The 26,478-nt window shown below is 39.7% G+C and overlaps 1 protein-coding gene across 9 annotated transcripts in view; it reads left to right on the top strand.

Moving 5' to 3' along the window:
• The first annotated feature begins 213 nt into the window (after window positions 1-213).
• REPS1 (RALBP1 associated Eps domain containing 1) overlaps window positions 214-26,478 on the top strand; it is an 83,440-nt gene continuing 57,175 nt past the window's right edge. For 2 of the 9 annotated variants that reach the window (XM_019029625.4, XM_019029623.4), the window contains exon 1: window positions 237-983. In XM_019029625.4, the coding sequence (XP_018885170.1) occupies window positions 831-983 (153 nt within the window). In that variant the 5' untranslated portion in view covers window positions 237-830. Of the gene's footprint in view, window positions 984-26,478 lie in introns of all 9 variants that reach the window. The other 7 variants (XM_055391219.2, XM_019029628.3, XM_055391218.2 and 4 more) reach the window with 6 other exon arrangements.

Here is a 26,478-nt window from a genome sequence, read left to right as displayed (position 1 = left end):
GGTCTTAATGAGCTGCCGGCTGTTTCCAGCTGCACCCCCCTTTCCGGGGGTCTTGCTGCTGAGATCTCCGCGCAGAGGACGGCTCGGTCATCCCGCCGCCGGGCGCCGGCCACCAGGGGGCGCTGCGGCCTCCTCCCTCTCCCGGGAGCGGCCAAGCCAGCCCGGTGGGTGTTTCTCTCTCCCTCTCGCGCTCTCTCCTCCTGGCCTCACATCCGGGTCTGGAGCGCGGCCGCCGCTGTCACTGTTGGTGCGGGCGCGTCGGGGCCGTGCCGGGGCACTGTAAATGGCGGCGGAGGGAGGCGGAGCGGCGGCCACGCTCAGCCCAGATCCCCCGAAACTTTAGGTTCGAAGCCCCACAACTTTCCGGGAAGCGCTGCCGCTCGGGAGGCGTGGACGGAAGGGGAAGCCGAGGCGGGAAGTCTGGGGGAATCGGCAGGGAGCCGGGGAGACTCGAACCCGCGGCGGGGGCGGAGTCCGCCAGTGCCTCGCGCCTCCGCGGCCCCCGCCTCTTTCTCTGCACCCTCCCCGCGGCCGCGGCCGGGGCCGGGGCCGGAGCCGGAGCCGCAGTCGCAGCCGCAGCCGCGCGCTGCGCCGAGCCCGGGACTGCGCCGGGCCTCGCAGGCAGCGGCGCGCCGAGCGCAGCCGGGCCCCCTCCTCGCGACCTCCGGGCCCTGTTGCTCGGGCGCACCTGGCGCGTGTGAGGCCGGGGCCGGCGTCTTCGGGAAGCTAGCAGGAGGCCGGGCCACGCGCAGCCCCTGCCGGCCCAGGTTCTTGGGGCCGGGCCCCGAGTAGTGCATGCGGGGCGGGGCGGCCGTGAGCCGGAGGCGAAGATGGAAGGCTTAACGCTGAGCGATGCGGAGCAGAAATACTATTCAGATCTCTTCTCCTACTGCGACATTGAGAGCACCAAGAAGGTGGTGGTCAACGGGCGGGTGCTGGAGCTGTTCCGGGCCGCGCAGCTGCCGAACGACGTGGTCCTACAGGTAACGTCGCGTCCCGGGGCCGGCGGGCGGCTCAGGCCTGCAGTCACTGGCCTCCAGGAGTGGGAGTGGGCGCCGATTCCTTGGGGCCCGGCGGGGGGCTGGTTCCTCGGCGGGGTCCCCGCAGCGGGCAGGGGCCGCAGGTGCCCGGGAGGCCTGGACTCGCGCCGCGGCCAAGGGGAAGGGGGTTGCCCTTAGAGGACGGAACTCCTGTGGTGGGGGTCTGAAGAGCCTCAGCCGGTATCCCCCACGACCCTGAGAATCTGTGCTCTATACTGCAAGAGCTACCTCACTTGAAGGATCTTAGGTTGTTAATGTGTGTGAATCCTAGAACCTGGCATATACAGAGCTTTTCGGGTCCTGCAGAGTAGTAAAGTTATCAGTATGGGCAAAATGATTTTTTTTAATTCTTGAATTAACCGAGAAGACGTGATAAAGTGAGTTTTATAGATTTAGGAATCGAAGAAGCAGTTTTTTTAAAGGAAGCAAAATTCTTAGGGAAATTTTTAAAAATGTGAACTAGTTAGTAGTTTTACAAGTAGGCATACAAGAAGTTGTAATTATCTGTAGAACGTGTGTATGTGATGAGACTGAACAATGTTTTTCAACAGGCATTCGAAAGCATTTGTGGAACTTGTGGATTTGGGTTGGGAGATGAGTATTGAACAGCTGGTAGGCAGAAGTGCGTATTTGCCCTAATCTGAAGCCCTGGAGGAGCAAGCCCTGTAGGTTTAAAGCCTTTTTTTATCATATCTGCTTTTGAAACAGAGGACTTCCTAGAAGTTCTTATCTAATGTATGTGGTGAGCATTAATGCTACTCTGTTTAATGATTCATAGCTGCTAGTAGGAGTCTGCCTAAACAGCATATTAGGAACAGGTTTTAAGCTTTCATCTTTTATATTGATCCAAGCTAGTTATCCACATCTCCAAAATTTAAAGCCACATGTATAGGTGTATGTAGTGGACTGCAAAGCATTGGACCAGGGTTTTGAAGGCTGGGTCCTTGACCCTACTCTGCTGTTAACCAGCAGTGTGACTTTGGGTCAGGCACTTTCCCTTTTCAAGCATAAGTATGTTCATCCACAGAATGAAGGCAAGTTTCTTCCAACAAAAATTCTGTGAAGAATAAAAATGTCCACACACAGGCCTCTGTTTTAGAAGTTAAGTCTGCATTAACTATGACTAAGTTGAACGAGTTCGATCTTTTTAAATGGTCTTGTGTTCTACATTGCTTTTTTAAAGGTGGGATGTCTTACATGCCGGTGAAGGGCAACGAGGAGTCCCAAATTCATCCTGTTGAAAAGGGACAAATAGTAAATATTTGGGGCTTTGCTGGCCACGTATGCTCTCTGTTGCATATTCTTTTTGTGTTTACAAAACACAAAAATGTAAAACCATTCTTAGCTCGGGGAGATACAAAACAAAGCCTGTGGTCTGCTAACGGAGGGTGCTGGTAGTGTGGTCTATGGTACTCTCCTGTTACAGCTTTGGAGTAGGACTTAAAGATCTGGTCAGAACGTGCTCATTAATCATACTCTTTTTGCTCCTTTTGAAGAAATAACAAAGTATACCTTCAAATTAGGATCTAAATAAAATTAAGGAAAAGCCTTCTCTGGTCAATTTTGGTTTGTCTTTGAGGTGAGAAAGAGTTGAAATAAAACTTTCAATCTTTTTAATGGGTACACAAAGACTTTAGAACTTGAAATGTAATTTTTAGGACAGACACATTAGCATTAATGAATCTTTACTTGAAACATGTTTAATCCAATGCAAGTTATTTTTATGTTTTGCTCAATTTTGTTAACATTCAAAAAATAAATTTCCATTGTCTTTTGGCATAAAGAGAGAGCTTAAATATTCAGGGTTCAGTTACAAGTTGGAACTCCCTGAAGCAGAACTCTTACAGTTATGTATACTAAATAGCAATCTAGATATCTTGAAGGCAATTTACTTAAAAATTGGTCTAAGACATAGAAATATAAGACAAAAGGAGAATATGTGCTTAATTCCCTTAAGGAAGTTTGGGATTGTCTGAAAACACAGTCCTCCATTGCTTTCTAAGTGGGAAACATTTGGGGCAGCTCATATCTCATGCTTAGTTCTCTACTTAACACTGGGCTAGGCATTGCAGGCATCAGAAGAGGAGTAAGAAGCTCTTAAGGATCTTGTCAATTATAGGAGTACTCATGTATAACATAAGGTAGAATGTATGCCATAGGGGAGGTGCCAAGTGTTATGAAATGCTAAGGAGGTATGACCAAGAAAGGCTTTTTGACTTAATTCAGATGGACTTTAAATTAGGGTGGAGTGAGGGGAGTGGAATTATGAGGGCTTCCAGGCAGAGAAAAAATGTGATCAAAAGTGGAAAGTGTAGGAGCCTTTTCAAGGACTAGTGTTTTCGGGATAACAGAACATAAAATTAGAAAGAGGCCATATTAGGAAAGACTCTGAAGAAGGGCAGCAGATAATGATATTTCAGCAAGCAATGGAGACCCATTGAAAAGTTTTTGATTTTGAGTGGCAGAAAGGGTAAGGAATGACACTCTTTCAGTGGTCTGGATTGGGTGCTAGGTCATGGACATCCAACCAGGGTGACAGCAGTAGAATAGAAAGGGAGAGACTGGATATGTTATTGAAGGACTGCTGGGTAGCCACTATATGAGGTGCTTTGTGGAATAATGTTTAATTGAGGCCAGATTATCAAGGTTGGATGGAGAGCTTTGAACTAATTGTGTAGGTAACAGGGAGTGGTAGATTTAAGAGAAATGACTCATAAAGCAGTGCTTTAGGAGTCGTTTGTCAGGGCCACAGGAATTAGAGGAATAAAACTGTAGACTTAACTTGGGGGCTGATTTTATATGGCAGATACGAAGTGAGAAACTGGCCCAGTGGTACTCAAACATGGGAATGAAGGTGACAATGGGGAAGAGGCATTTGGCAGTGTCTAGAGACATTTTTGACTGTCATAACTAGAGGGGAGAGAGCAGTTCTACTGGCATCTAGTGAGTAGAGGCCAGAAATGTTGCTAAACATCCTGCAGTGCACAGGACAGCCTCCACAAGCGTTATGTGCCCAAGATGTCAATAGCGCTGAGACTGAGAAACCCTAACCTGGACTATAGTGGTGGGAGTGGGACAAAAAATCAGATATGGGCCGGGCACAGTGGCTCATGCCTGTAATCCCAGCACTTTGGGAGGCTGAGGCAGGTGGATCACCTGAGGTCAGGAGTTGGAGACCAACCTGGCCAACATGGTGAAACCCTTTCTGTACTAAAAATACAAAATTAGCCGCCTGTGGTGGCGCATGCCTGTAATCCCAGCTACTCCAGAGGCTGAGGCAGGAGAATCACTTAGAACCTGGGAGGAGGAGGAGGTTGCAGTGAGCCAAGATCGTGCCACTGCACTCCAGCCTAGATGACAGAGCAAGACGCTGTCTCAAAAAAAAAAAAAAGAGAGAGAGAGATGGTAGAGATTATGAAGGTAAACGTGATAGGCCTGGGTTATTTGGCAGTGTTTTGGTGAGAATACAGTGGGGCAAGGATTATTCTTTGGACACCACTCACAGTTAGAAAAGGGGCAGGAAGAGGGCTTACTTTTTAAGAGACAATGATGAGTTTGGTTTCAGACATTCTTAGATGGCAATTCAGATCTCTTGGAGACAGTGGGAAGTGGGTGGAGATTTGTCCACCCCAACTGCTGGTTCTTACAGCACTTCAGGTTCAGAGGTTCGGGATTTCTTCCTCTGTTTTGCTCACCTAAGTGTTTAGGGACGGGAGACAGTGTCACATAGACTGGGCATGCACATACATATCAGGACCTTGGTTGGTACAGTAGTTTTCGGTGTTAGTAAAAGTTAGGAGGAGACTGAGTCATCTGGGGGCATGAGTGTAGAGAACAAATAACACCAAGTCCAGAACCAAACGAGGAAGGAGCTGGCATTTATCGAGTGCCTATTATGTTCCTTTAACCAGGCAAATCATTTTCATGGAAGAACTCATTTGATTCTTGCAACAACCTTGTGAAGTGGGTGTTATTCTTGTTTATTTTTATTTTTATTTTTTGAGACAGTCTCGCTCTGTTGCCCAGGCTGGAGTGCAGTGGTGCAATCTCGGCTCACTGCAACCTCCACCTCCCAGGCTCAAGCGATTCTCCTGCCTCAGCCTCCTGGGTAGCTGGGACTACAGGCATGCGCCACCACCACACTCGGCTAATTTTTGTATTTTTAGTAGAGTCGGGGTTTCACCATATTGGCCAGGCTGGTCTTGAACTCCTGACCTTGTGATCTGCCCACCTCAACCTCCCAGAGTGCTGGGATTACAGGCTTATTCTTGTTCACTAAGAACTTGATAGCAGATAAGTTAAATAATTTATTTGTGAATATTCGTATCTCTCACTATTATTTACGTCCCAGCTCTTACCTTCTCTGGTCATGTGGTTTGGGAGCAGGGTGAGGAATAAAATTCAGTTGGTCTGATTTTGACTTCCCCATAGTTCTTATGAACAGTAGGGATTTTAGGATATCTGATTTTGTGTTACGTATCAACTTCCTCCTTTGTGTAGTAAGTAGTTTAATGTATGATGATGTCTTGAAACACAGCCACTTCAGAGAAAGAGGGAGATTCTTGTAGTTGGTATTCGGGACACACACAGATACAATTTTTCTTTATTACCACTGTCAGATGTTTTAAGGTGTGTTCATTACAGTTGCTTTGGAATAGCAGAGGAAAATCTATTCTGAGTTTAAGAGTTTGTTTTTGAAGACAGAATGTCAATAGACAAAGTGAAGGAGTGGATGCTTTGTAAAATTATTATGCTCCATGCCACATAATAGCAAGATGAGGGGGAGAAAAATCTGGCTCATAGGATTTAATCATGAGGAATTTTGCTGTCTGCCGAGCAGGAAAATATTCAGTGTTGTGGCTTAAAAGTCAGCTTTTCCCAAAGTAGTTTATTTTGTTTTTTAAAGATTTGGAAAGATATACTATTTACCACACTAATCAGAATGTTTTCTTAGCTTTTACCAAAAGCTTCTGTTTTGGGAAATGTCTTAAAACTTCATACAGATTTTGAATGCATAATAGATTGATAAAGGGTTCTAGTACTAACTGTTCTTTCATTGAGGTTTGTAAGCAATGTACCCTGTTAATGAAGCTGAAAATCTTTAGATCATTTGTGTTGAGCAATATCTTGTTAGAATATTTGCATAACACATTAATTTAATGGGGAAAAGCAATAACAGTGAAACAAACCATTTTGTTTTTGTCTTGAAACTTGTTTAAATCAATTACAAGATCTGGCATTAGTGATAAGTTTAAAATAGGAAAGCAGAGCTCATTTCTGTGTTGAAAGTTATAAACTTAATAAGTTTCAGGTTTGTTATTCTGGAGTAGTGGTGTTTAGTTCTGAATCACTAAAATAATTGTAATAAACTACAGAAATAATCTTGCCATAATCACTTACCTATACACAGTTGAAAAAGATACTGTTTGTGAAAGAAGTCACAGTCAATGTGTTTCTGTAGTGTCCTATTTATTTACTTTTAAAATTTCTGTCTTCTTGAGTTTCTTGTGCTAGTTTCAGTCATTGTGTTTGTTTGTTTGTTTTAATCAATAGCCCAGAGTTAGAGTTTTAGTATATTGGGAATTCGTGCCAAACATTTGATGGAGCGACACAAGAGCATGAGAAGCTGGTATAAAGAGCACTAACTGTGGGAGGCAAGTTCCAGTTCTGGCATCAGCTAACTTTGTAACGCTGAACAAATCACAGAATGTCTGATATAGCTATGGGATTGGGTTTTCATGATTTCTGACTCAAATGAGAGTATCTTTGTGTAGGAGCGGCTAATCTATTCCAGCCACACCCCTTTAAAAGTAGCACAAAGTCTTGTGGTTAATTACTCCACTATCTTGACACTGGAACAGGATTATTTGACATTCTTTGAGGAATACGAAGAGGAGATATATACAAGAGGAAACTGATGAAAGGGTCATAAATCCATGGGTGCTTAGTTCTTCAAGGTCGTGAGAATTTGAAATGGGCGATAAGACTTGTCATTTCTGATGTTTTCCCTTATATAGGTTTTATTTTCTGTAGCCTTTCCTATTATAGATGCATCTTCACTCATCTTTTCCCTCTGTGTAAGAAATTTGTCTAATGGAAGTTAAACTGTATACCAGATTTCATTGAGATTTGATAAATTCTAAGACTTAGGCTTTTTAAAATTAAGAATACTACATCTCTTCTGCATTTTGTTTCAAGAATTAGCCAGGTGTTGAATTTGGGGTCTGTCTCATTAAATATTGAAGCCAGAATTTATTAGTCTGTCTCTTTTGGGTTGTTGATTCCGTTGAGATTCTGCTGCACACACTGGACATCTGCTTAGAAAACATAGTTCCACAGAATTTTGCACTTAATTTGTGATTTCCAGCCTTCCCCTAATTGAGTCAAGCTCATCTTATGGACTTCTACATTAATTCAGTTTTAAGGAAGAGCAGGCTGACCTGTGAAATGCTAAACACTTCTCTGTCTGAAATCAGTTTTAAATACTTTCAACAAAGACTTCTTTGTGGCTGTTCTTTGTATTGGGGGTATACATGTATGGTGAAGGATCAAGACATCTTCTCTGACTTGTGCCAATGTCAAAAAGAAAAAGAACTGGCCAGGCGTGGTGGCCTGCACCTGTAGTCCCAGCTACTTGAGAGGTGGAGGCAGGAGGATCACTTGAGCCTGGGAAGTTGAGGCTGCAGTGAGACATAGTAGACATAGTAGTGTCATTGCACTCCAGCCTGGGTGACAGAGCAAGTCTCCATTCCCCCCCCCCACTGCCCCCCCCCCACAAAAAAAAAGGAAAAAAAGAACTGTGTACAATAATAGAGAATCATTGGGTGGTAGAATCAGAGGAGGTGGTGGGGGCCTACTTAGGTGTAAGGGAAGACCCGTTAGAGGATGCCTGGATGGGGAGTCAGGGGAGGGAGAATAAGGTGTTTCATATAGAGAGAACTGGGAAGGGCCTGAGGCTGTGAAGAACGCAGTGTGAAGAGCACAGTGTGTTTAAGGAACTGAAACTATGGACAAGAGGGGAGAATGGTGGGGACTGCATAAGGCAGGCCCTTGTACTCAGTGATAAGGAATTTGGATTTTAGTGGAAATATACTAAAAGTTTTTATTCGGGGGTGTAGCATCATCTGAATTATATTTTAAAAGATCATGCTGACTGCTGTATGGGCAAAAAGAATACTGGGGGCAAGTTGAAGCAGATATGCTAGTGGATATGCAACAGTCCAGGCAGCAGACAGCAATGGCTTAGATTAGCGAGGTGGCAGTAGGATAGAGAGCAGTGGACATATCTGAGAATTTTTTAGGTGGTAGAAATACGAAGGCATAAATAGGGTTGGATATGGCACATAAGGGAGGGGAAAGAACTCAAGGATGTTGCTGGAAGTTGCCACTATTGGATGGTTGGAAGAGGAGTGGATTTTGGGGGGGTTGTTTCGTGGGAGAGGTAAGGGTGAATTCAGCAGTTCCCGTTTTGTCTATCTTAGTTCTCAGAAGCCTGTAAGATTGTCAAGTAGGCCTGTTAGAGAGATCTGTACATCTTGAGGAATTCAGAGATACTTGGCTTAGAGATGTCAGTTTGAAGATTGTCACTATGTTAGTGATACTTAAGGTAATGAAATAATTGAAGAAAAGATTATAACGAAGAAAGAAAGATTGACTAGAACTGGAATCCTGAGGAATGCTGAACATTTCTAAGTTGGGTAAACTGGAAGGCTTCTTGGAAGGAGGCTAGGAAGCACACAATCAGAGTGGTACAAATTGAGAATGTGTAATATATAGTATTATCATGTCGTGGATGCCAAATAATGCAAGTATTTCAAGGGGGGTGGGTAGTCAGCTGTACTGAATTTCACTGAGAGGCTGAGAACATGTGGGCAGGAATGTGGCCATTGGATTTGGCAACCTGGAAGTTATTAGTAACTCCAGTGAGCCAGTTTCATGGACTAGTGTAGATGGATGCTAGATTTGAGTGATTTGAGGGATAAATGATGGCTGAGGAACTAGAGACAGGGTGTATAGATAGCTTTTAAAGAAGTTTGCCTATGAAAGGGAATAGATACAGGGTAGAAGCTAGAGATGTATGAGGATATAAAGGAAATATTTTTGTTTGTTTCTTTTTGAGTGTGAGAAATTCTGCAGAATGATTTTAGTTGTTAGGATTGCTAAGATAAGGGAGATGAGAAGTCCTTGACAAAGCAAGAGTGGTCAGGATCCTGACTGCACAGAGTCCTTTGATAGGAAGGGGATACTTCCTCAGTTTTTTTGTTTGTTTGTTTGTTTGTTTTTTGTGACGGATTCTCGCTCTGTCGCCCAGGCTGGAGTGCAATGGCCTGGTCTTGGCTCACTGCAACCTCCGCCTCCCGGGTTGAAGCGATTCTCCTGCCTCAGCCTTCAGAGTTGCTGGGATTACAGGTGCCTACCACCACGCCTGGCTGATTTTTGTCTTCTTAGTAGAGACAGGGTTTCACCATGTTGGCCAGGCTGGTCTCGAACTGCTGATCTCGTGATCTGCCTGCCTTGGCCTCCCAAAGTGCTGGGATTACAGACATGAGCCACCGTGCCCGGCCACTTCCTCAGTTTTAACAGTGGGGAAGAAAGAACAACATGGTTACAGACGCAAGTAGGAATATAGATTTAGTGGGTGGAATATAGATTTAGTGGGAGGATGTTCTGGCCTAATGGCTTTTATTTGTTTTCTACAAACTGAGGCAGGATTAACAGTGTAGTAGTAACATAAAATCTTAATATGAAAGTAAGAAAAAAATACATTCACATTAGCTTCAAAGAGGCCTAACATACTTGGGAATAAACTTAAGAAAATAGTCACCAAGATTTTTGTATTTAAAACTACAAAACAGGGCTGGGCACAGTGACTTATACCTGTAATCCTAGCACTTTGTGAGGTCCAGGCGGGCAGATCACTTGAGCCCAGGAGTTTGAGACCAGTCTGGGCAACATAGGGAGACCCCTGTCTGTAAAAAAAAGATAAAATAAATTAGCTGGGTATGGTGGTGTGCACCTGTGGTCCCAGCTACTTGGGAGGCTGAGGCAGGAGGATGGTTTAAGCCTGGGAGGCAGAGGTCAGGGAGGCAGAGGTCAGAGAGACCCGAGATTGCGCCAGCGGACTCCAGCCTGGGCAACAGAGCCAGACCCTGTCTCAAAAAAAAAAAAAAAAAAAGAAGAAAAGGAAAAGAAACAAATAATTGGGCTTTATTAAATATTTTTAAAACTTTTACACTTGAGAGGATACTTAAGAAAGTATAAAAAGATAAGCCACAGATTGGGGAGAAATAATTTGCATATTATAAACATGGTAAAGGTCTTTAATCTAGAATATATTTGAAAAATCTTACAAGTCACTTATAAAGAAAAAAAAAAAAAACTGGGCGAAAGCCCATTCTTAGGCTTAAGCCCATTGAATAGGTATTTCACCAAAGACAACAATAATAATGGCCAATAAGCGTATGAAAAGATGTTAACACCATTAGTCATTAGGGAAATGCAAATTAAATCACAGTGATATACTATCACACACTGACCAGAGTGGCTGTAATTAAAAAGACTGACAATACCTAGTATTTGTATTGTTGAGAAACTGGAACCCTTAGGTACTTCTTGGGACTGTAAATGACACAGCCACATTGGGAAACAGTTCGGCTTTTTCTTAAAAAGTTAAGCATAAATTTGCCATAGCAACCAGCAGTTCCACTCTTAGGAATCTGCCCAGGAGAAATGAAAATACATGTACAAATAAAGAAAGGTATGTACATATCTGTTAGCATTATTCACAGTAGTCAAAAACTGGAAAGCAATTCAAATATCCATCACATGGTGTTTGAATACATAAAATGTGGAAAAACTATTCTGCAATAAAAAAGAAACAAATTAGTGATATATGTTATAACAAACATGAATGTCAAAAACATGTCTCTGGGCAATATAGCAAGACCCTGTCCCAAAAAATTAATAAATAAAATTAGCTAAATGTGATGGCACCCGCATATCATTGAAGCTATTCTTGGAAGGCTGAGGAAAGAGGATAGCTTAAGCCCAGGTGTTTGAGGCTGCAGTGAGCTGTGTTCACGCCAATACACTCCAGCCTGGGTGACAGAGCAAGACCTCATCTGTAATAACAACATGCTAACTGTCAAACCAAATACAAAAGAGTACATATTGTGTGGTTACATTTATATGGACTGTCTACAAAAAGCAAATCTGTAGAGATATAGCAGATTAGTGGTTGCCTGAGGCCAGAGCAAGAGAAATGGTATGGAGGAAAACACTTGGGTGATAGAAAAATTCTAAAATTAGATTGTAGTGATAGTGCTCTATACACTGTATAATTTTCTTAAAACTCAATGAATTGTACACGTATGATGGTTGAATTTTATGGTGTATAAATTATACCTCAAAGCTATGAATTAAAAATTACAAAATAGTCATCTTGGGGAATGTAAAGGTTGACTGTGGTGGAGAATCAAGGACTGTGTACTGCTTACATAGTTTAATTACAAAACTTCAGCATAATGTAATCTGGCATTTGATCAAGGATTTAAATTTTGAAAGATGATGTACTGATAGATTTTTATGTGTAGAGGAGATTGCCATATCTCATCTTCCAAGATTCATTAGAACTGAGTATATTTACATTACATTACATTAGCATCAAGCTAACATTTATTCACTGTTCTGTGTGACAGGGACCGCTCTGCGTGCTTTATATGTGTATTTTACAAGTACATTATTTATTGACCTTAGAAGGGGCTAAAAATAATATGATTTAGAATGAAGACCAGTTTCCATCTGTTGATCTTTGGTGGTATGATGAATTTTTGTACACTTAACTCAGATATCTTAATATTATGGGAAATTATAGAAATATAATACCTCAAAGAATAATGCGAGTTTGAAGTAGTCATGACTGACAAGTAATAATTTTAATGAAATAGTAGTTTCAGTCTACAGGACTATTTTGGGTTGCTTTGTCCACTGGAATAATCAATGTCACTATCATGAATCTTTTTGTGGGCCATTCTAATGTTACTTAAAGGGACTGATTTGGTGTCTTTGTATTTTGAAATAGCTATATTCAATCTGAGTTTGCATAAGGAGCTAGATCTTGTTCCCAATCCTCACAATTATAATAGCATGTTCCTTTGGAGAAAAAAAAATTGCATGAAGTGATTATTGCTTCTTTTTGTCCATGGGTTATGCAAAATGTTGTACGTGGAAATAGAAATATCTATATCCTTGAAACAAGAAATCATTGTCTGGAAACTGAGAGTATACTAGTTTTTTTTGGTGTCTCATTTGTGACTGGAAGGATCATAGGTTTGACTTCAAAGTGTTTATTGATACTGTATATTAATAGCTGATTTAGAAGAATGCATATTTTTTCTGAAGCACTTCATTATATTCCATAGAAAAGTAATTACAACACGGTAGTAATTTTCTGTGTCAGCAAGTATTGAGTGTAGTCAAAATAGCATAGACTTTGGAATATGACAGTTCTAGATTTTGAATCTCCAGTTAGTGCTTATTAACTTCTCATCTTTTGTAAGTGCTTAACCTCTCTTGAGATTTCATTTCCTCGTCTGTAAACTGAAGCTAATACCATTTCTGAAGGTTTTTTTATTTTTTTTGAGACGGAGTCTGGCTCTGTCTCCCAGGCTGGAGCGCAATGGCACAATCTCGACTCACTGCACCCTCTGCCTCCCAGGTTCAAGTGATTCTCCTGCCTCAGCCTCTCGAGTAGCTGGGATTACAGGCGCCTGCCACCGCGCCCAGCTAATTTTTGTATTTTTTAGTAGAGATGGGGTTTCATCATGTTGGCCAGGCTGGTCTCGAACTCCTAACTTCAGGTGATCCTCCGCCTTGGCCATTTCTGAAGTTTTAATACTACCAAACTGATAGTGCCTGGTTCTTAGAAGGTTATCAAGTAAGTTTCACTCACTCAAGCTCTGCTCTATAGAAGAAAACACAGAATTTGTAGAATCTTGGCTTTAATACTACAGAAAATTGTCTGTTGTTCTTCAAACCTAGCTTTATACCTTTCGTTGATTTTGTTGTGTGAACTTAATAATGCTTTCCCAACCCTTCTATTCTGTCAGTAAGCCTTTTGTTTTGCCCTTTCACTGGATAATTAATTTGAGGGTTTGCTCTCTTGAAGTGAAGTTTACCACTAGAGGACTCAATGATTCTGAGGTTTTGAGCCTACAGAATGGTGATGCCATTAATATGGAAATAAAGAAGCAGAGGGCAAAGTAGGGGGTTTGGGGAGAAGATAACGTGGTGAATTTTGTATGTGCTGAGTGTGATGCCATGTTCATTCCTTCTGGGCAGCAGAATTAGGAGGGCATTTGAAAGCTTGAGAGTAGTAGCTAGGTGGCTTTAGAAGCGCGTGCAGACTTGGTGGTGGTTCCTGAATGAGGCCATTCACTAAAAATGAGGAATGCAAGCCTAACTTTTTTTTTTTTTTTGAGACAGGGTCTCACTCTGTCACCCAGGCTGGAGTGTGGTGGCATGGCATGATCACGGCTCACTGCAGCCTCAACCTCCCAGGCTCAAGGGATCCTCCCATCGCAGCTTCCCAAGTAGCTAGGACTACAGGCACATGCCACCATGCCCAGCTAATTTTTGTATTTTTTAGCTGTTGTTAAACTCCTGGACTCAGGCGAGGATTACAGGCGTGAACCACCATGTCCGGCCTTAAAGTCTTTATATTTGAAATACCCTTTCAGAGTTAATTAACTCTGATATTGTCCCAGAGATTTCGGTTTCTGTTTTCACTTAAGACCTCAGGAGTTTTCTGAAACTTTCTTGAAACTGTTAGGAAGGCCATGTGGGTGTGGAAGTATAATGTCTCTTCATCTGAAATTAGGTCAGCCTCCAAAGACTTGAATCTTGGATGTTAAACCCAAAGGCACCTTACATTTTAAACCCAAAACACATTTGGACATTTAATATAAGAGGTTTTAGCTATTTGTATAAACAACCCCTAAACACCTGGACACATAGTCATTGTATTTAGCTGAGGAGTGAGGCTTGGAGCTGAAGAATCTAGCCTACCTCTTCACATCAGCATCTCATTGCAGCTTTGTGATTCTCATGTAACACAGGATCTCATTTAATCCTTGTAATAAGCGTGCCATTTCATTATTTTTTATTAATAGGAAAGTGTATGCTCTTACGATATTCAAGAATTGATAGATTCTTGAAGGTTTGTAGACAGATTTCTTGAGGTTTAGTTATCCTGTGGCATTGCTGTACCATTTGTTCAGGGGATGGATCTATTGAATTCCTATTCTCCATATATTCAGAATTTTTTTTCAATTTAATACCCTATAATTACACCTTTCATTAATTCAGCAAACACCATTCAACACCTGCTGTGCTCCAGGGTGTGTACCTAGGGCACTGGGTTTGCAGAGGTGAGTGAAGGAGACATGGTTCCTGTCCTGGAAAACTGAATCTTCTAAGCACCAAGGGGTCACTGTGCCTGTCTGCTTCCTGACTGTATTCCTGGCACATTGTCAGTAGTGAATATTTGTTGAATGAGTGAACATGATTTATCTTTTTTCCCCAAAAATATGTTTGCTTATCTCTAACCTTAATATACATTGCCAGCCAATTCAAATGATAGTAATAATTAATGCTGATGTAGTGCCTACTGTATCAGCATTGTTTGTGGCTCTTTATATACGATAATTCATTTTACTTTCAATGATCTGAAGTGGATACAGTTTATTATCTCTATTTTTAAAATGACACAGAGGATAAGTAACTTCTCTATGATTACACAGCTAGTAAGTCGTTGAGCTGGGATTTAAGTAGTTCTGCTTTAAACTACTACACTCTATGTGTGTTTCATGGAGGCTTAAGAGTGAAAGTCAGATTACTTTCTGACAAGCTTGTGTATTACTCCTTCAAAAATGTTTTCTTATTCAGACTTTGACTGATTCCCAGTAGAATTTTTTACAGTCTTTATATATTGCTGAGGTTTTATTAAACTTACTGTATTTTTTCTTGGGATCCAGAGCAAATTCTTCCTATGATGAATTCTTTTCTACATTGAGATATTTACAGGCTAACTCATTATTTGGTTTCCTTCATAATTTTTATCACAGGCTTACTTACCTAAATCTGAATCATCAAGTTATATCTCTAGAATGTTGTATCATCTTTCATGAATTAGAAAGGTCTTTGAAATAATTTTTGAACTTTCACTTAAAATACCATGTGTTTTTTGTTTTTTAGTTTGACATCCTACTTGAACTTTTTCCTAATCATCCCAACCAGATAACCCCTCCTTCTGTAGTCTCCCAACTCTATTCTGTATGTTTGCACTTGTATACAATTTGTACTTTAGGTTATTCTTCCTGTGTATCTGTTTCCCTTGATAGGTGGCAAACAATTTGAGGGTAAGTTTTAGCCTTGTTTGTTTCCTTTATTATCACTTTGTTCCTGTTAGGCACTCACTCAAAACCTATTAGACTGCTTAGTTGGTGCTTTAGAACTTCATTCCTCATCAGTACATTGATGGGTGCTAGCCTAGCCTCTTCATTTTATCATACCACTTAAAAAATTCCAAATTATAATTAATGAGTTTTTTTCAGCAGTATGGAACTCTGAGACCAGACTGCATAGTGCTTTCAATTAGACTGTGAATATTCTCGTTAATACTTTTAAAGTTGGTCAGGTGATGCTAGTCAAACACTGAGCATGCTTGCTAATAACTTTAAGGAATAGTTACGTCAAGGCTGTTCTCTTAAATTTTTTTTTTTTTTTTTTTTTTTAGTGGTATCGTGGCTCACTTTAGTAGTAAACTCACATGTGTTTCTCTGCCCTGCAGAGGCATAATTTTCAGTTGTTGAACTTGACAGTGAGTAAGCAGTGGTAGACAAGCATGTAGTCTAAATAAGAAAACAGGTCAGTGGAGTTTCTCATTTAATTTAGTTAACTCTTTTGGAGGGAAGGTATAGCATTCCCATAAAATGAATGGTGATAACAGAGAGCATTTCAAATCTGATTAGTCATGCGTAATCAGCCTTAAAAGCTTCTACCAACTCACTGCTACATCTCACAGGCTTGTTTCTGATTATTCTCCTAATAGGGACTGTGTGTTCCTTCCCAGCAGATCTGTTTTTCTGTTTCTCACACAGCTTGTACTTGTTCTTTATCTATTCTTTTTTATCATGTAACTTCCCTCAGCTACAGGACTCTCTCCTCACTTTCGTGCTTATTCTGCCCCCCTTTTCAAAACATGGCTTAATTGACTTTTGTAGGTTTTGGAAATTAATTTGAACAACTTCACTCTCACTGAGACCAGTTTCCCTCCTGCCTATCCTTTTGTATATGTTTTGTACTGTATTGATTTTTGTTCATTTATGCTGTTGCTTGGTGTGTATATGCCATTGCTTGGCAGCTTCTCCAGTATCTCTATATCCCAGCAATATTGTGAGCAAGTTGTGAATAAAACTCAGATTTCTTTTCTTTCTTGATGTGCAGAACAGCAAAAACACATAATAGATGTTTAGAAAACATAGGCAGCTTTTTAGGGCAAGCCATTTGCTTAGCCCTGCTTGGCTATGCATTCATAGACGTGATTGGGATGATGACTTAAGGCAATTCTGGGCTTCTCACCCAGGGAAGTGAAAAGTGGGGGTGGTGAAGCTTGAAGCCTTGGATGTTCCACTGCCTAGCACTATGGGTACTCTCTCCCCACCCCAATCAACATTCTGGGCATGAGAAGAGAAGGAGGCAGTAAGAACAGAACAATAGCACAGAATTCTCTGAGCTCTGACTTCGCTGCTTTGCTGACAAGACATTGCTGCTTTCCCCTCCCTCCCTTTCAGGATCTTTTTCCCTTACCTACCCCCATTTTTTTTTATCTATAGCAGAGTAATTGTAAGACATTTTTTAAAAACTGGTAATTTATTGGCAACTAAAGAAATAAATTATGGTAGAATCTGGATACCTTGGCACTATAGCGTATACTTTTTTTTTCATAAAATATAATGAGGCAAAACTTCTACAGAGTTCCAGTGTGCCTGGCTGCAAGTGGAGGCCCACAAGTCAATTTAGAGATGAGGGTGCTGGGTTGAGTCGTGGTACACTCACAGGATTTCACACGTTCCCTAGCACAGGCCACTGAGACATGTGCCACGTCAGAATTACAGATTGTACTACTTGTCATTATCTCATAGGAATAGTAGAAACTGCAGATCTTAAAACTTTGAAATCTAATGACCCACTGTATTCTGTGCTTTCATTCAGAACACTAAAGAATTAATGGCTGGTGGAAGGGAGCTTATGGTTAGATTTTTTTCTGTTTACCACCCACAGTTTTGAACCCTGAGAGAGTAGAAATCTTTTACTTCCCTAAGTACATTTCCCTCTAAGATTTGATTCTGGAGTGAATCCAAACTTAGTGTTTCTCACTAGCACTTAACAAATGGCTAAAAGGGAATTGTCATAGTTACTAATTGTATTGTTTCATGGTTATTTTCTACATAATGTTCCTTTTTGCTTCTGGTGTTACTCATTTGACCCTGCACACCCATCTAGCTGCCTTCCTATTTTTCTTCTTCCTTTTACTGCCAAATAACAAATGACCTGATTTCTTCTCTACTGCCTGTACCCTGGCCTGTTCTTAAGCACTAGTAATCTAACTTTTATTTTTATTTGCTGATTTATCTTTTGAGACAGGGTCTTGCTCTGTCACCCAAGCTGGAGTGCAATGGCACGATCTTGGTTCACTACACCTCTGTTACCTGAGCTTAAGCGATCCTCCCACCTCAGCCTCCCGAGTAGCTGGGACTACAGGTGTGCACCACCATGCCCGGCCTTTTTTTGGGTATTTTTATTAGAGATAGGGTTTCGCCATGTTGGCCAGGCTGGTCTCGGACTCCTCAGCTTAAAAGCAATCTGCCTGCCTTGGCCTCCCAAAGTGCTGGGATTTTAGGTGTGAGCCACTGTGCTTGGTGTAATTTAACTTTTATATTCCCCCTCCTTTTTTTTTTTTTTTTTTTATTGATCATTCTTGGGGCAGAGGGGGGTTTGGCAGGGTCATAGGACAGCAGTGGAGGGAAGGTCAGCAGACAAACAAGTGAACAAAGGTCTCTGGTTTTCCTAGGCAGAGTGTTTGTGTCCCTGGGTTTTTTTTTTTTTTTTTTAAAGATATTCTTAAAGTTCATTGTTATCCTAATCACCAAATGCAGTGACCTTTCACTTCCCTTGCAATTGGCAGTGAATCACTTCTTGGTGGATATTGTCTCTTCTTGTTCATCATGGAGCTGAAATACTCTGTCTTTAACATCCTGATTGTCTTCCTACTGTCTTCTTTGGAGTCAGCTTTGACTCCTCTTTTCCATTTATCCAACTTACAAAGTCCTTCAGATTCTCTTTGAAAGGACTTAGCCAATCGTTTTTTTCTGTTCTTAGTGTTACTCTAATCCAAGCTCTGAACGCCTCATTGATAAACTACTATAGTGGCCTCCTAAATCTTAAGCTTTTCTGTGATTGCTGAAGAATAGATTAGTGAATTATAAATTATATGCTACTCTTCAGAAATGTTCAGTGAAAATTAGTGTGGCATTTAGAGCCTTCATCATCTAGCTTCAGTGTACCACCTAGCCACCACTACAGTCCTTGCATTGACCTACTGGCACCCCGAATTGGATTGCCTCTCTTGTTTTGACTGACCAAAAAACTGCCCATTCTTTAAGGTCTAGAGATGAGGTACTTACTAAAAAAAAAAAAAAAAAAAAAAAAAAAAAAAAATCCCAATTCACAGTAACTTCTTTCTTTATTTAATTCTTACAGGGGCCAAGTACTAATTATATAGCACCTATAATGGACCAGACATCAAGCTATTTGACATATATTTAACTTTACATTTAGAGATATGTATTATTTCAGTTTTTCAACTGAGAAACCTTGAGCTACAGAGAGGCTGCATGTGCAACATGAGCTGGGATTCAAATTCAGTTTCATGTGATGGCAAAGCTTGTGCTCAGGTTGCCAACCATTTTGATGCTTAAAATTACAGCCTTGCTGGGTACGGTGGCTCATGGCTGTAATCCCAGCACTTTGGGAGGCCGAGGCAGATGGATCACTTGAGCCCAGGAGTTTGAGACCAGCCTTGGCAACATAGTGAGACCCCGTCTCTACCAAAAAAAAAAAAAAAATTGGCCAGGTGCAGTGGTGCGTGCCTGTTAGCTGCTCAGGAGGCTAAGGCAGAAGGGGTTTGAACTAAGGAGGTTGAGGATGCAGTGAGCCGAGATTGCGCCACTGCACTCCAGCCTGGAAGACAGACCTGGGAGACAGAGCGAGACCTATCTTAAAAAAAAAAAAAAAAAAAAAAATTACAGCTTTATATCATAGATTGTGTGTTGTTTGCAACTAGGGCAGAAAGTTTTTAAGAAAAAGGGTTCTGTGTTAAAATTTTCTTTTCCTCCCAGGACCAAGTATATATTTTCAACATTGTATGTAAGTACTTAAAAGAAGATTTTGATGAGATGTTTCTATAATGCTGCTAGGTATAATAACCAGTCTGCAATTCAGTGTTAGCACATTCTATACAATATTGAGAATACATGAAAGACTGGAGATATGGGTGTGTACTTGAATCAAGGAGAGGCAGTAGAGCAGCCTTATGTTTTGTTCCCCAAAGAGTGAGATGTGTACCCAATTCTTGCACATAGTGAAGAAGCTGTCCTCTTTTTTGTTGTTTTTCACATCTGATTATTCATGGAGAAAGTTGCAGCTTGGGGCTAGTAAATTTTTTTTTTAAACACCGTTCTCATATTATCTGCTCTCTTCTTTTAATAAAGGACAGATAGGCCTTGATGTGGCTGTAAGCACATTTAGCAGACAGTGGTATTTGGCTGAAATTACAGTTTTGTTTTCATTGAATATATATTTTTTATCTCTATTTCAAGTGAAGTAGAATTTTCCATTTATACATGATACAAAGTTTCTTTTAAAATAAGTTTAACTTTAAAAAAGTGTCTCATTTAAAGAAAAAATACTAAGTACATAATAGTGCAAGTGGTCCATGAACATGGCAGAATTTGTGAAGGTGGTATGCAAGGGTCTGAAATTTGGGAGATACTGGCATAGTGAAAAAAACCAGGCTTTGGAGTTCTACAAAACTGCGTTCATATCTTGGCTCTGCTAATTTCTAGTCAATATCCTTGGGCAAAACTTTCTCTTTGCCCATTACTTTGATTTGTAAAATGAAAATAACAATGCGTAATTTTTAGGGTCATTTTTGAGGATTGTATTAAAGAAGTACTGATATACCATTCAATAAATGATAGCTTTTTCATCATTGTCACTTTTATTTTGTTTATTTTCATTTAGTCAGCTTAAAATCCTTGATGGAGTTTTTAAGTTGAAGTTTAATTCTTAGGAGTTACCACCATCAAGCAAGTACAGGTGGTCCCTGACTTACAATGATTTGATTTAGGATTTTTCACATTTGCAGTGGTGTGAAAGCGATACACATTCAGTATACTCCTCAACTTGTGATGGAATCACATTCCAGTAAACCCACCATAAGGTGAAAATATTGTTAAGTCGAAAACATACTTTTGACTTGGGATATTTTCATCTTAGGTTGGGTTTATCGGGATGTGACTCCATCGTAAGTTAAGGAGCATCTGTACTTAACTGCTCTGAGCCTTAGTTTCTCTGGGCATTAATTAGTTTTTTTCTTCCTGTGTTTGGGGAATAAAGGTAACCCCTGCCTCATAGGATTGTTTTGAGGACTAAATGAATTCGTTCATAAAGTACCAGGAACAGCGCCTGGTACTTGGAATAGTACTTTATATAGCTGTTAGCTACTACTGTTGTTATTCTTGTAGGAAGCAGCTTTTTGGAGATCCTGAGGCTCTTTTTCTTTGTTCTTATCATGTGTTGGGGATGGAGTGTGTTTAGTGATGTTTGTATATGTTCATTAAGCACCTACTGAGTGTAAAGTGTTGCTGCACTGGGATTATGGTAAATAGGCAAGGGAGTATAATAAAGTCTTCTGGAAAGCTACTCTGAACTACCTTTACCCTAAAATTATTGCTGCATACAGCTATAGAAACTCAAAAGGAAGACACTAATAAATCCCAGCAGATGGAGGGGCCTAAGGTTGAGTCAACCTCAGCTTTTGTGTGTGATACTGTACTTTTTAATTGAGTAAAATGTGAATATAACTTCTTGTATATTTGACCTCATAATCATATTTAAATAACCACCTGTGTTATTTTTCAAAGGAGTCACATATCTAATCTATGTCTGGCACTTTGGCAGAAATAGATTTTTAAAGATTAGATGTTGTCTTATCCATTTTATGTTGCTATTTTAAACAGAATACCATAGACTGGGTAATTGATAATGAAAAAAAAGTTTATTTCTTACAGTTCTGGGGGCTGGGAAGTCCATGGTCGAGGAGCTCATATCTGGCTAGGGCCTTCTTGTTGTATTATCCCATGATGGAAAGCAGAAGGGCAAGAGAGCACAATTGCATGCGCAGGAGCGGGCCCAATTGCCTTTCATAATGAATCAACTTCTGTGATAAATTACATTAATCTATTCACGAAGGCAGGGCCCTTGTGACCTAATCACCTCTTAAAGGTCCTGCCTCTCAACACTGTTGTTGTATTGGAGATTAAATTTCCAAAGCATGAACTTCAAACCATAGCCTGTGGTTTAAAGCATATCTTCAAACCATAGCAGATGTTTTCAGCAGGTAGTTTGTATTGTAGTTATATGAAATGTTAGGAAATTTGCATTCACAGAAATGATATTTGTATTAGAAGGGACCTTAGAGATAAAATTCAACGTTTTCATTTTTTTAGGCAGAAGCTTGAGAAATATGACATCTATCAAAACTTGGTTCTGTGGCCTTCCAACCAAAAACTTAACAACTCTTGTTTTATGATGTAACATACTAAAACTGTTATAATGCAGCTTATTAGATGAATGTGCTACTGGGCAAATATGATCCCTTATAAAATAATGAAGTGACAAAGAGCATGGGTTTCAATCTAAGTTCTGTCACTTGCTGTGTGTCCTTGAGCAAGTATGGTCAGTTCTCTCAGCTATAAAACAGTACCTACCTCATAGGGTTGTTAGGATGATTAGGTTAGTTAACACGTTACGAGTTTGGGACAGTACCTGACACATTGTGTGTGCACAGTTAATGCTTGTCATTATTATAATAATCATCTTTTTTGTCATTCTCACCCTGTGATAACCCATAGCACGGGTGTAGTACATTATCCTAACAGTGGAATGGGTTTCTCTTTATCATATTATAAGTAAAGAAATTTCCCTGTCCCATTTGCTCCTGCTTGACCAGTGGTAACAAATATATACCAGAAATTATATCATGCTTAACTCTGTTTAACCACGATTCTACTCACTTGAGATACTTGAGAGCTCCACTGTATTCTGTGCACTTAGGAATAATTGTGGGCTCCTGCTTCTCCCACTAGAGGAGCAATAGTGGCAACATAGTACAGTTGGTAAGAACACACTCTGGAATCTTCAACTTCATCACTTACTGTGACCAGGGCAAATTACTGAGCCTCTCTGTACTTCAGTTTTCTCATCTGTAAAATAGGATAGAAATCTCTGTCCTTCTGGGCTAAGATGATTAAATGAGCTATAAAGTGCTTAAAATGATGCCTGGCCCACTGTGTTTAAATGTTTTATTGTAAACTTTTATTATTTTTTAAAATTTCTGATTAGGAGTCATTGTGGTTCTGGAATAATCAAGTTTCCATGTAAGAAAAGAGAGGTTTGATTATTAGTAACTGGTTCTTGAAAAATACTACTCCTTAATCAAAACATTAATATTTTATGTGGCATGTTGTAAGGCAACAGGTTGCAGGTGTTGTCTTTCCATGTCACCTTACACACTTTATTGGTTGAATGGTATTATTTATCTTCAATGAGTTTTACAAGCAATTATGTCTGGGTTTGCTTAAGACAGTCCTGGTTTATGCCTCTTGTTTAGGCATAATTATAAACAGGGCCTCTTTCACTCTACACATGTCTCAGTTTGGATGTAAATTTTATAATCACCCTAAGTATAAGATAGTGATCAAATTAATTTTATTGGACTATCTCCATACCCCATCGTATTTTCTAAAGGCAACTAGTACTATTTCAAGCTTCAGTTTTAGGTGGTTGTAGTATTTTTCAAACTACTTTTGCGTATTTGTGGTTTTTCTCCTTTCTTACCTTTAATCTTTTTTGTTTTTTTTTTAAAGCCTTTTTGTCGTTGTTGTTGTTGTCATTGTTAATGTAGATAATACAAATAATTATTTTAATTGGGAATTTGAGACCTGGATCAAACTATCAAACTTTAAAAGTAGTCATACTATTTTTCACATTGGAGTTCTTATGTTTGAGGCTATCAGAAGTGTTTTATTTGTTCAGATAACAATGACAGTGAGACTGATTATGAGCAGTAAAATATTTATTGGCCTGTATGTACTACTTTTATCAGAGTAGACTGACAGTGGGAGTTTATATTTCCTAAAGCAAGAATTTATAGCTAAAGAACCAGGAATCACATATTGCTAAGGAGAATCTCTTTAACCACATATACTATGCAGAAATTGAAGTCAAGAACTATAAACTTCTTAAGCTGCTTCAGTCCTCTTACATTGGTTGTTTGACTGAACCCATTCTTTATGATTCCCTTCTATAGCAGATAGAGTGAATTCTGCCCTCCAAATATTAAGAAGCTTCTAGGTCGTATAGCAGTAATCTGTATTGTGATGGTGAGTTCTCTTGATGAATGTCTATGAAAATATTAGTAGAGGAAGAAGAATATGTATATATATTTGAACTTTCTGTGCTGAAAAGTTACAGAAGACATTTCTAGGGTTTTTTTTTGTATTGAGAAATATACCTTTTTTATATTTATATACTAATACTTGTATAGAAAGGAAATTCTTATCTCGTACTTATGTGATTTTTCTTGTCTATTTTTAAAATTTTTCCTTAACTGACAAATAAAAATTGTGTATATTATACAACATATTTTGAAATATGTATACATTGTGGAATGGCTAAATTGAGTTAATTAACATACTTATTTTGTGTGTGCATGTGGTTCTAATATTTCTGTGTTTAAGTACCTAATATACAGTAAGGGCTCCAGAAAAGTCTAATGTTACTATTTAGCTGTAGTAATTCTTCTATGATGAATTTTATACATTTCTTATTTTTCAAGTTCTATAAAATAATGGACATCATTACGTCAACATCATAACATATAGACAGTTAATTTTACCTAAGGACATAGTGTTGGGGGAAAGACCTGGAGAATTTTCCCTCACTGAGGTAGGAAAGTGGTTGAAATGTAAAATGGAAGTTATAGATAAGTAAAATGGAGTTTGGGTGAAAGGTAGAAAAAAAAAAGAATGTCTGTTTACGTAAGTGTTAAGATAAAATCGTGGCAGGAGAAAGGAAAGAAGCAATGTGGTCTTGGTGTGCAGGCTTGAAATCAAAGAGCATTTGAGTTGTGTAAGCAAAGCAATGAGCAGTTAAAAGTTTTAGATGAGAAATGTAGTGAAAGTGAGATGAGCTATTTGCTCTAATATAACTGATAAGTATCTCAAAAGGGTTGAGATGATTGCATTTCACTTTAGAAAGGAGTTTAGGAGGGAACTGGTAGTGGGGTTGGTCAGTAAGGCATAGCAAGAGTCATTGAGGAATATATACATGGCTTATGAATACAGTAATAGATATGAATTACCCTCTTGTTTGTTGGATTGTGCTAAGTATTGAAATGAAGTTGTTTTTGTAAGGAAAGAAAATATTAGAGATTAGTACGTACCCGAAGCTAAACATATTCTGTTTTGATAGCAGAAAGGAAACAGCCATTTTGGAATGACTGGGCTTTGGTGTGTGTCCGTCCTCTTTGCCACTGATTGTTTTTCCTTGAACTTTTCTAACAGTGTACTTCAGTGCTGAAGATGATGTAAAGGTGTGCATGGATTGTGTGTAATCAAAACCACTTGGACAAAGCAAACATTGTTTATTATTAGAAAATGTTTAATTTTTAAAGAAATGGTGAACATGATCTTTCCAAGAAAGAAGGGGTTGATTCAAATGAAGGCTAACAGTGAAGTCGGTAAATCAGGAGGGTATGGGCATGACAGGGAGCAATTCCCTTCAATAGGTATTAAGTGCCTACCATGTGCAAAGAACATTGCCAGACCTTGCAGTGGATTTCAGTGTACCTAAGCCATAGTCCTGCCCCCAAGGAGCTTAGTGGAAGGGAATGTGGGTACGGAATGTGTGGTATGGTTAACATAATACATGGATAATACTAGTAACTCAAATGGTAAAAGTTGGGGTACTAGCACAGAGAAAGAAAAGATCATTTGGTTATGGAGTGGGATGGATAGAAAATGTTACAGGAAGGAAGTAGGTCTTAAGATGTATCATGAATGAAGGAAGGGTGTAATTTTATTATTTATTTATTTAGTTAGTTAGTTATTTAGTTATTTCGAGTCTTGCTGTGTCACCCAGAGGTAGGATAGCCCAATCTAGGTTGGCCAAAGTAAGTTTGGGGAGGAAGGTTGGGGTTATATATTATGGAGAATCTTGAATGCTGAACTTAGAAGTTTGTTCTTTAAAATACAATAAAGTTATATGGAGCTATACTTTAGGACTGTTAATCTTGTAGCCTGTGTGTGTAGGAGTGGAGAGGGACCGCAGAAAAATTAATCATAAATAACATTTCATTCATCCAACCAACAAATATATATTGACACTGTGCGTCAGGAGTTGGTCTAGGTGCTGGGAATATAAGAGACCTTCCTTATTCTCTGGACTCTCATTCTTTTGGGAGACATACAATAAATAACAGTAGAGTGCTCAAGGAAGGCCTCTGAAAGCATGACATTTAAGGTGAAACCTGAATGACAGAAGAGGTCTGAGGGGAAAACATACTGAAGATACAGCAAGTGTGAAGCAGTCTTGACTTACTGAAGAAAGTAGGGAAGAGGTATTTTAGAATTCTTGTATTATTTATTCTATTGGAATATGTATTTAAGGGCTGTACTGACATACTGGTGAAGGATGAGATAATGTATTTTTTAGTAATTAATTTCCCTTCGTTACTACTCAGTTGTCTTAATACCTTGAGTCATTTTGCCAGATAACAAGATCTTATATAAAGCTATTATATTTTATATATATAAAAAATATGTACTAATTCATTGATGGCCTTAGAATAATTTTTTTTTCTGGGCATCCAGTGTCTTAGGTAGCTGAAACTCTCTAGGACCATTGTATAATTGGGAAGGCAGGTTAATATATAATAATGCCTGTATGTAAGATTATCTTTCATGAAACTTGGTCTTACCCTTCTTTCCCACCCTGCCCTTAACCTACTTGCTAAAGGACACAAAGGGACATTATT

The sequence above is a fragment of the Gorilla gorilla genome, chromosome 5 (assembly GCF_029281585.2).
Source record: "Gorilla gorilla gorilla isolate KB3781 chromosome 5, NHGRI_mGorGor1-v2.1_pri, whole genome shotgun sequence".
NCBI classification, from domain to species: Eukaryota; Metazoa; Chordata; class Mammalia; order Primates; family Hominidae; genus Gorilla; species Gorilla gorilla.
This window is presented reverse-complemented; position numbering and strand designations above follow the sequence as displayed.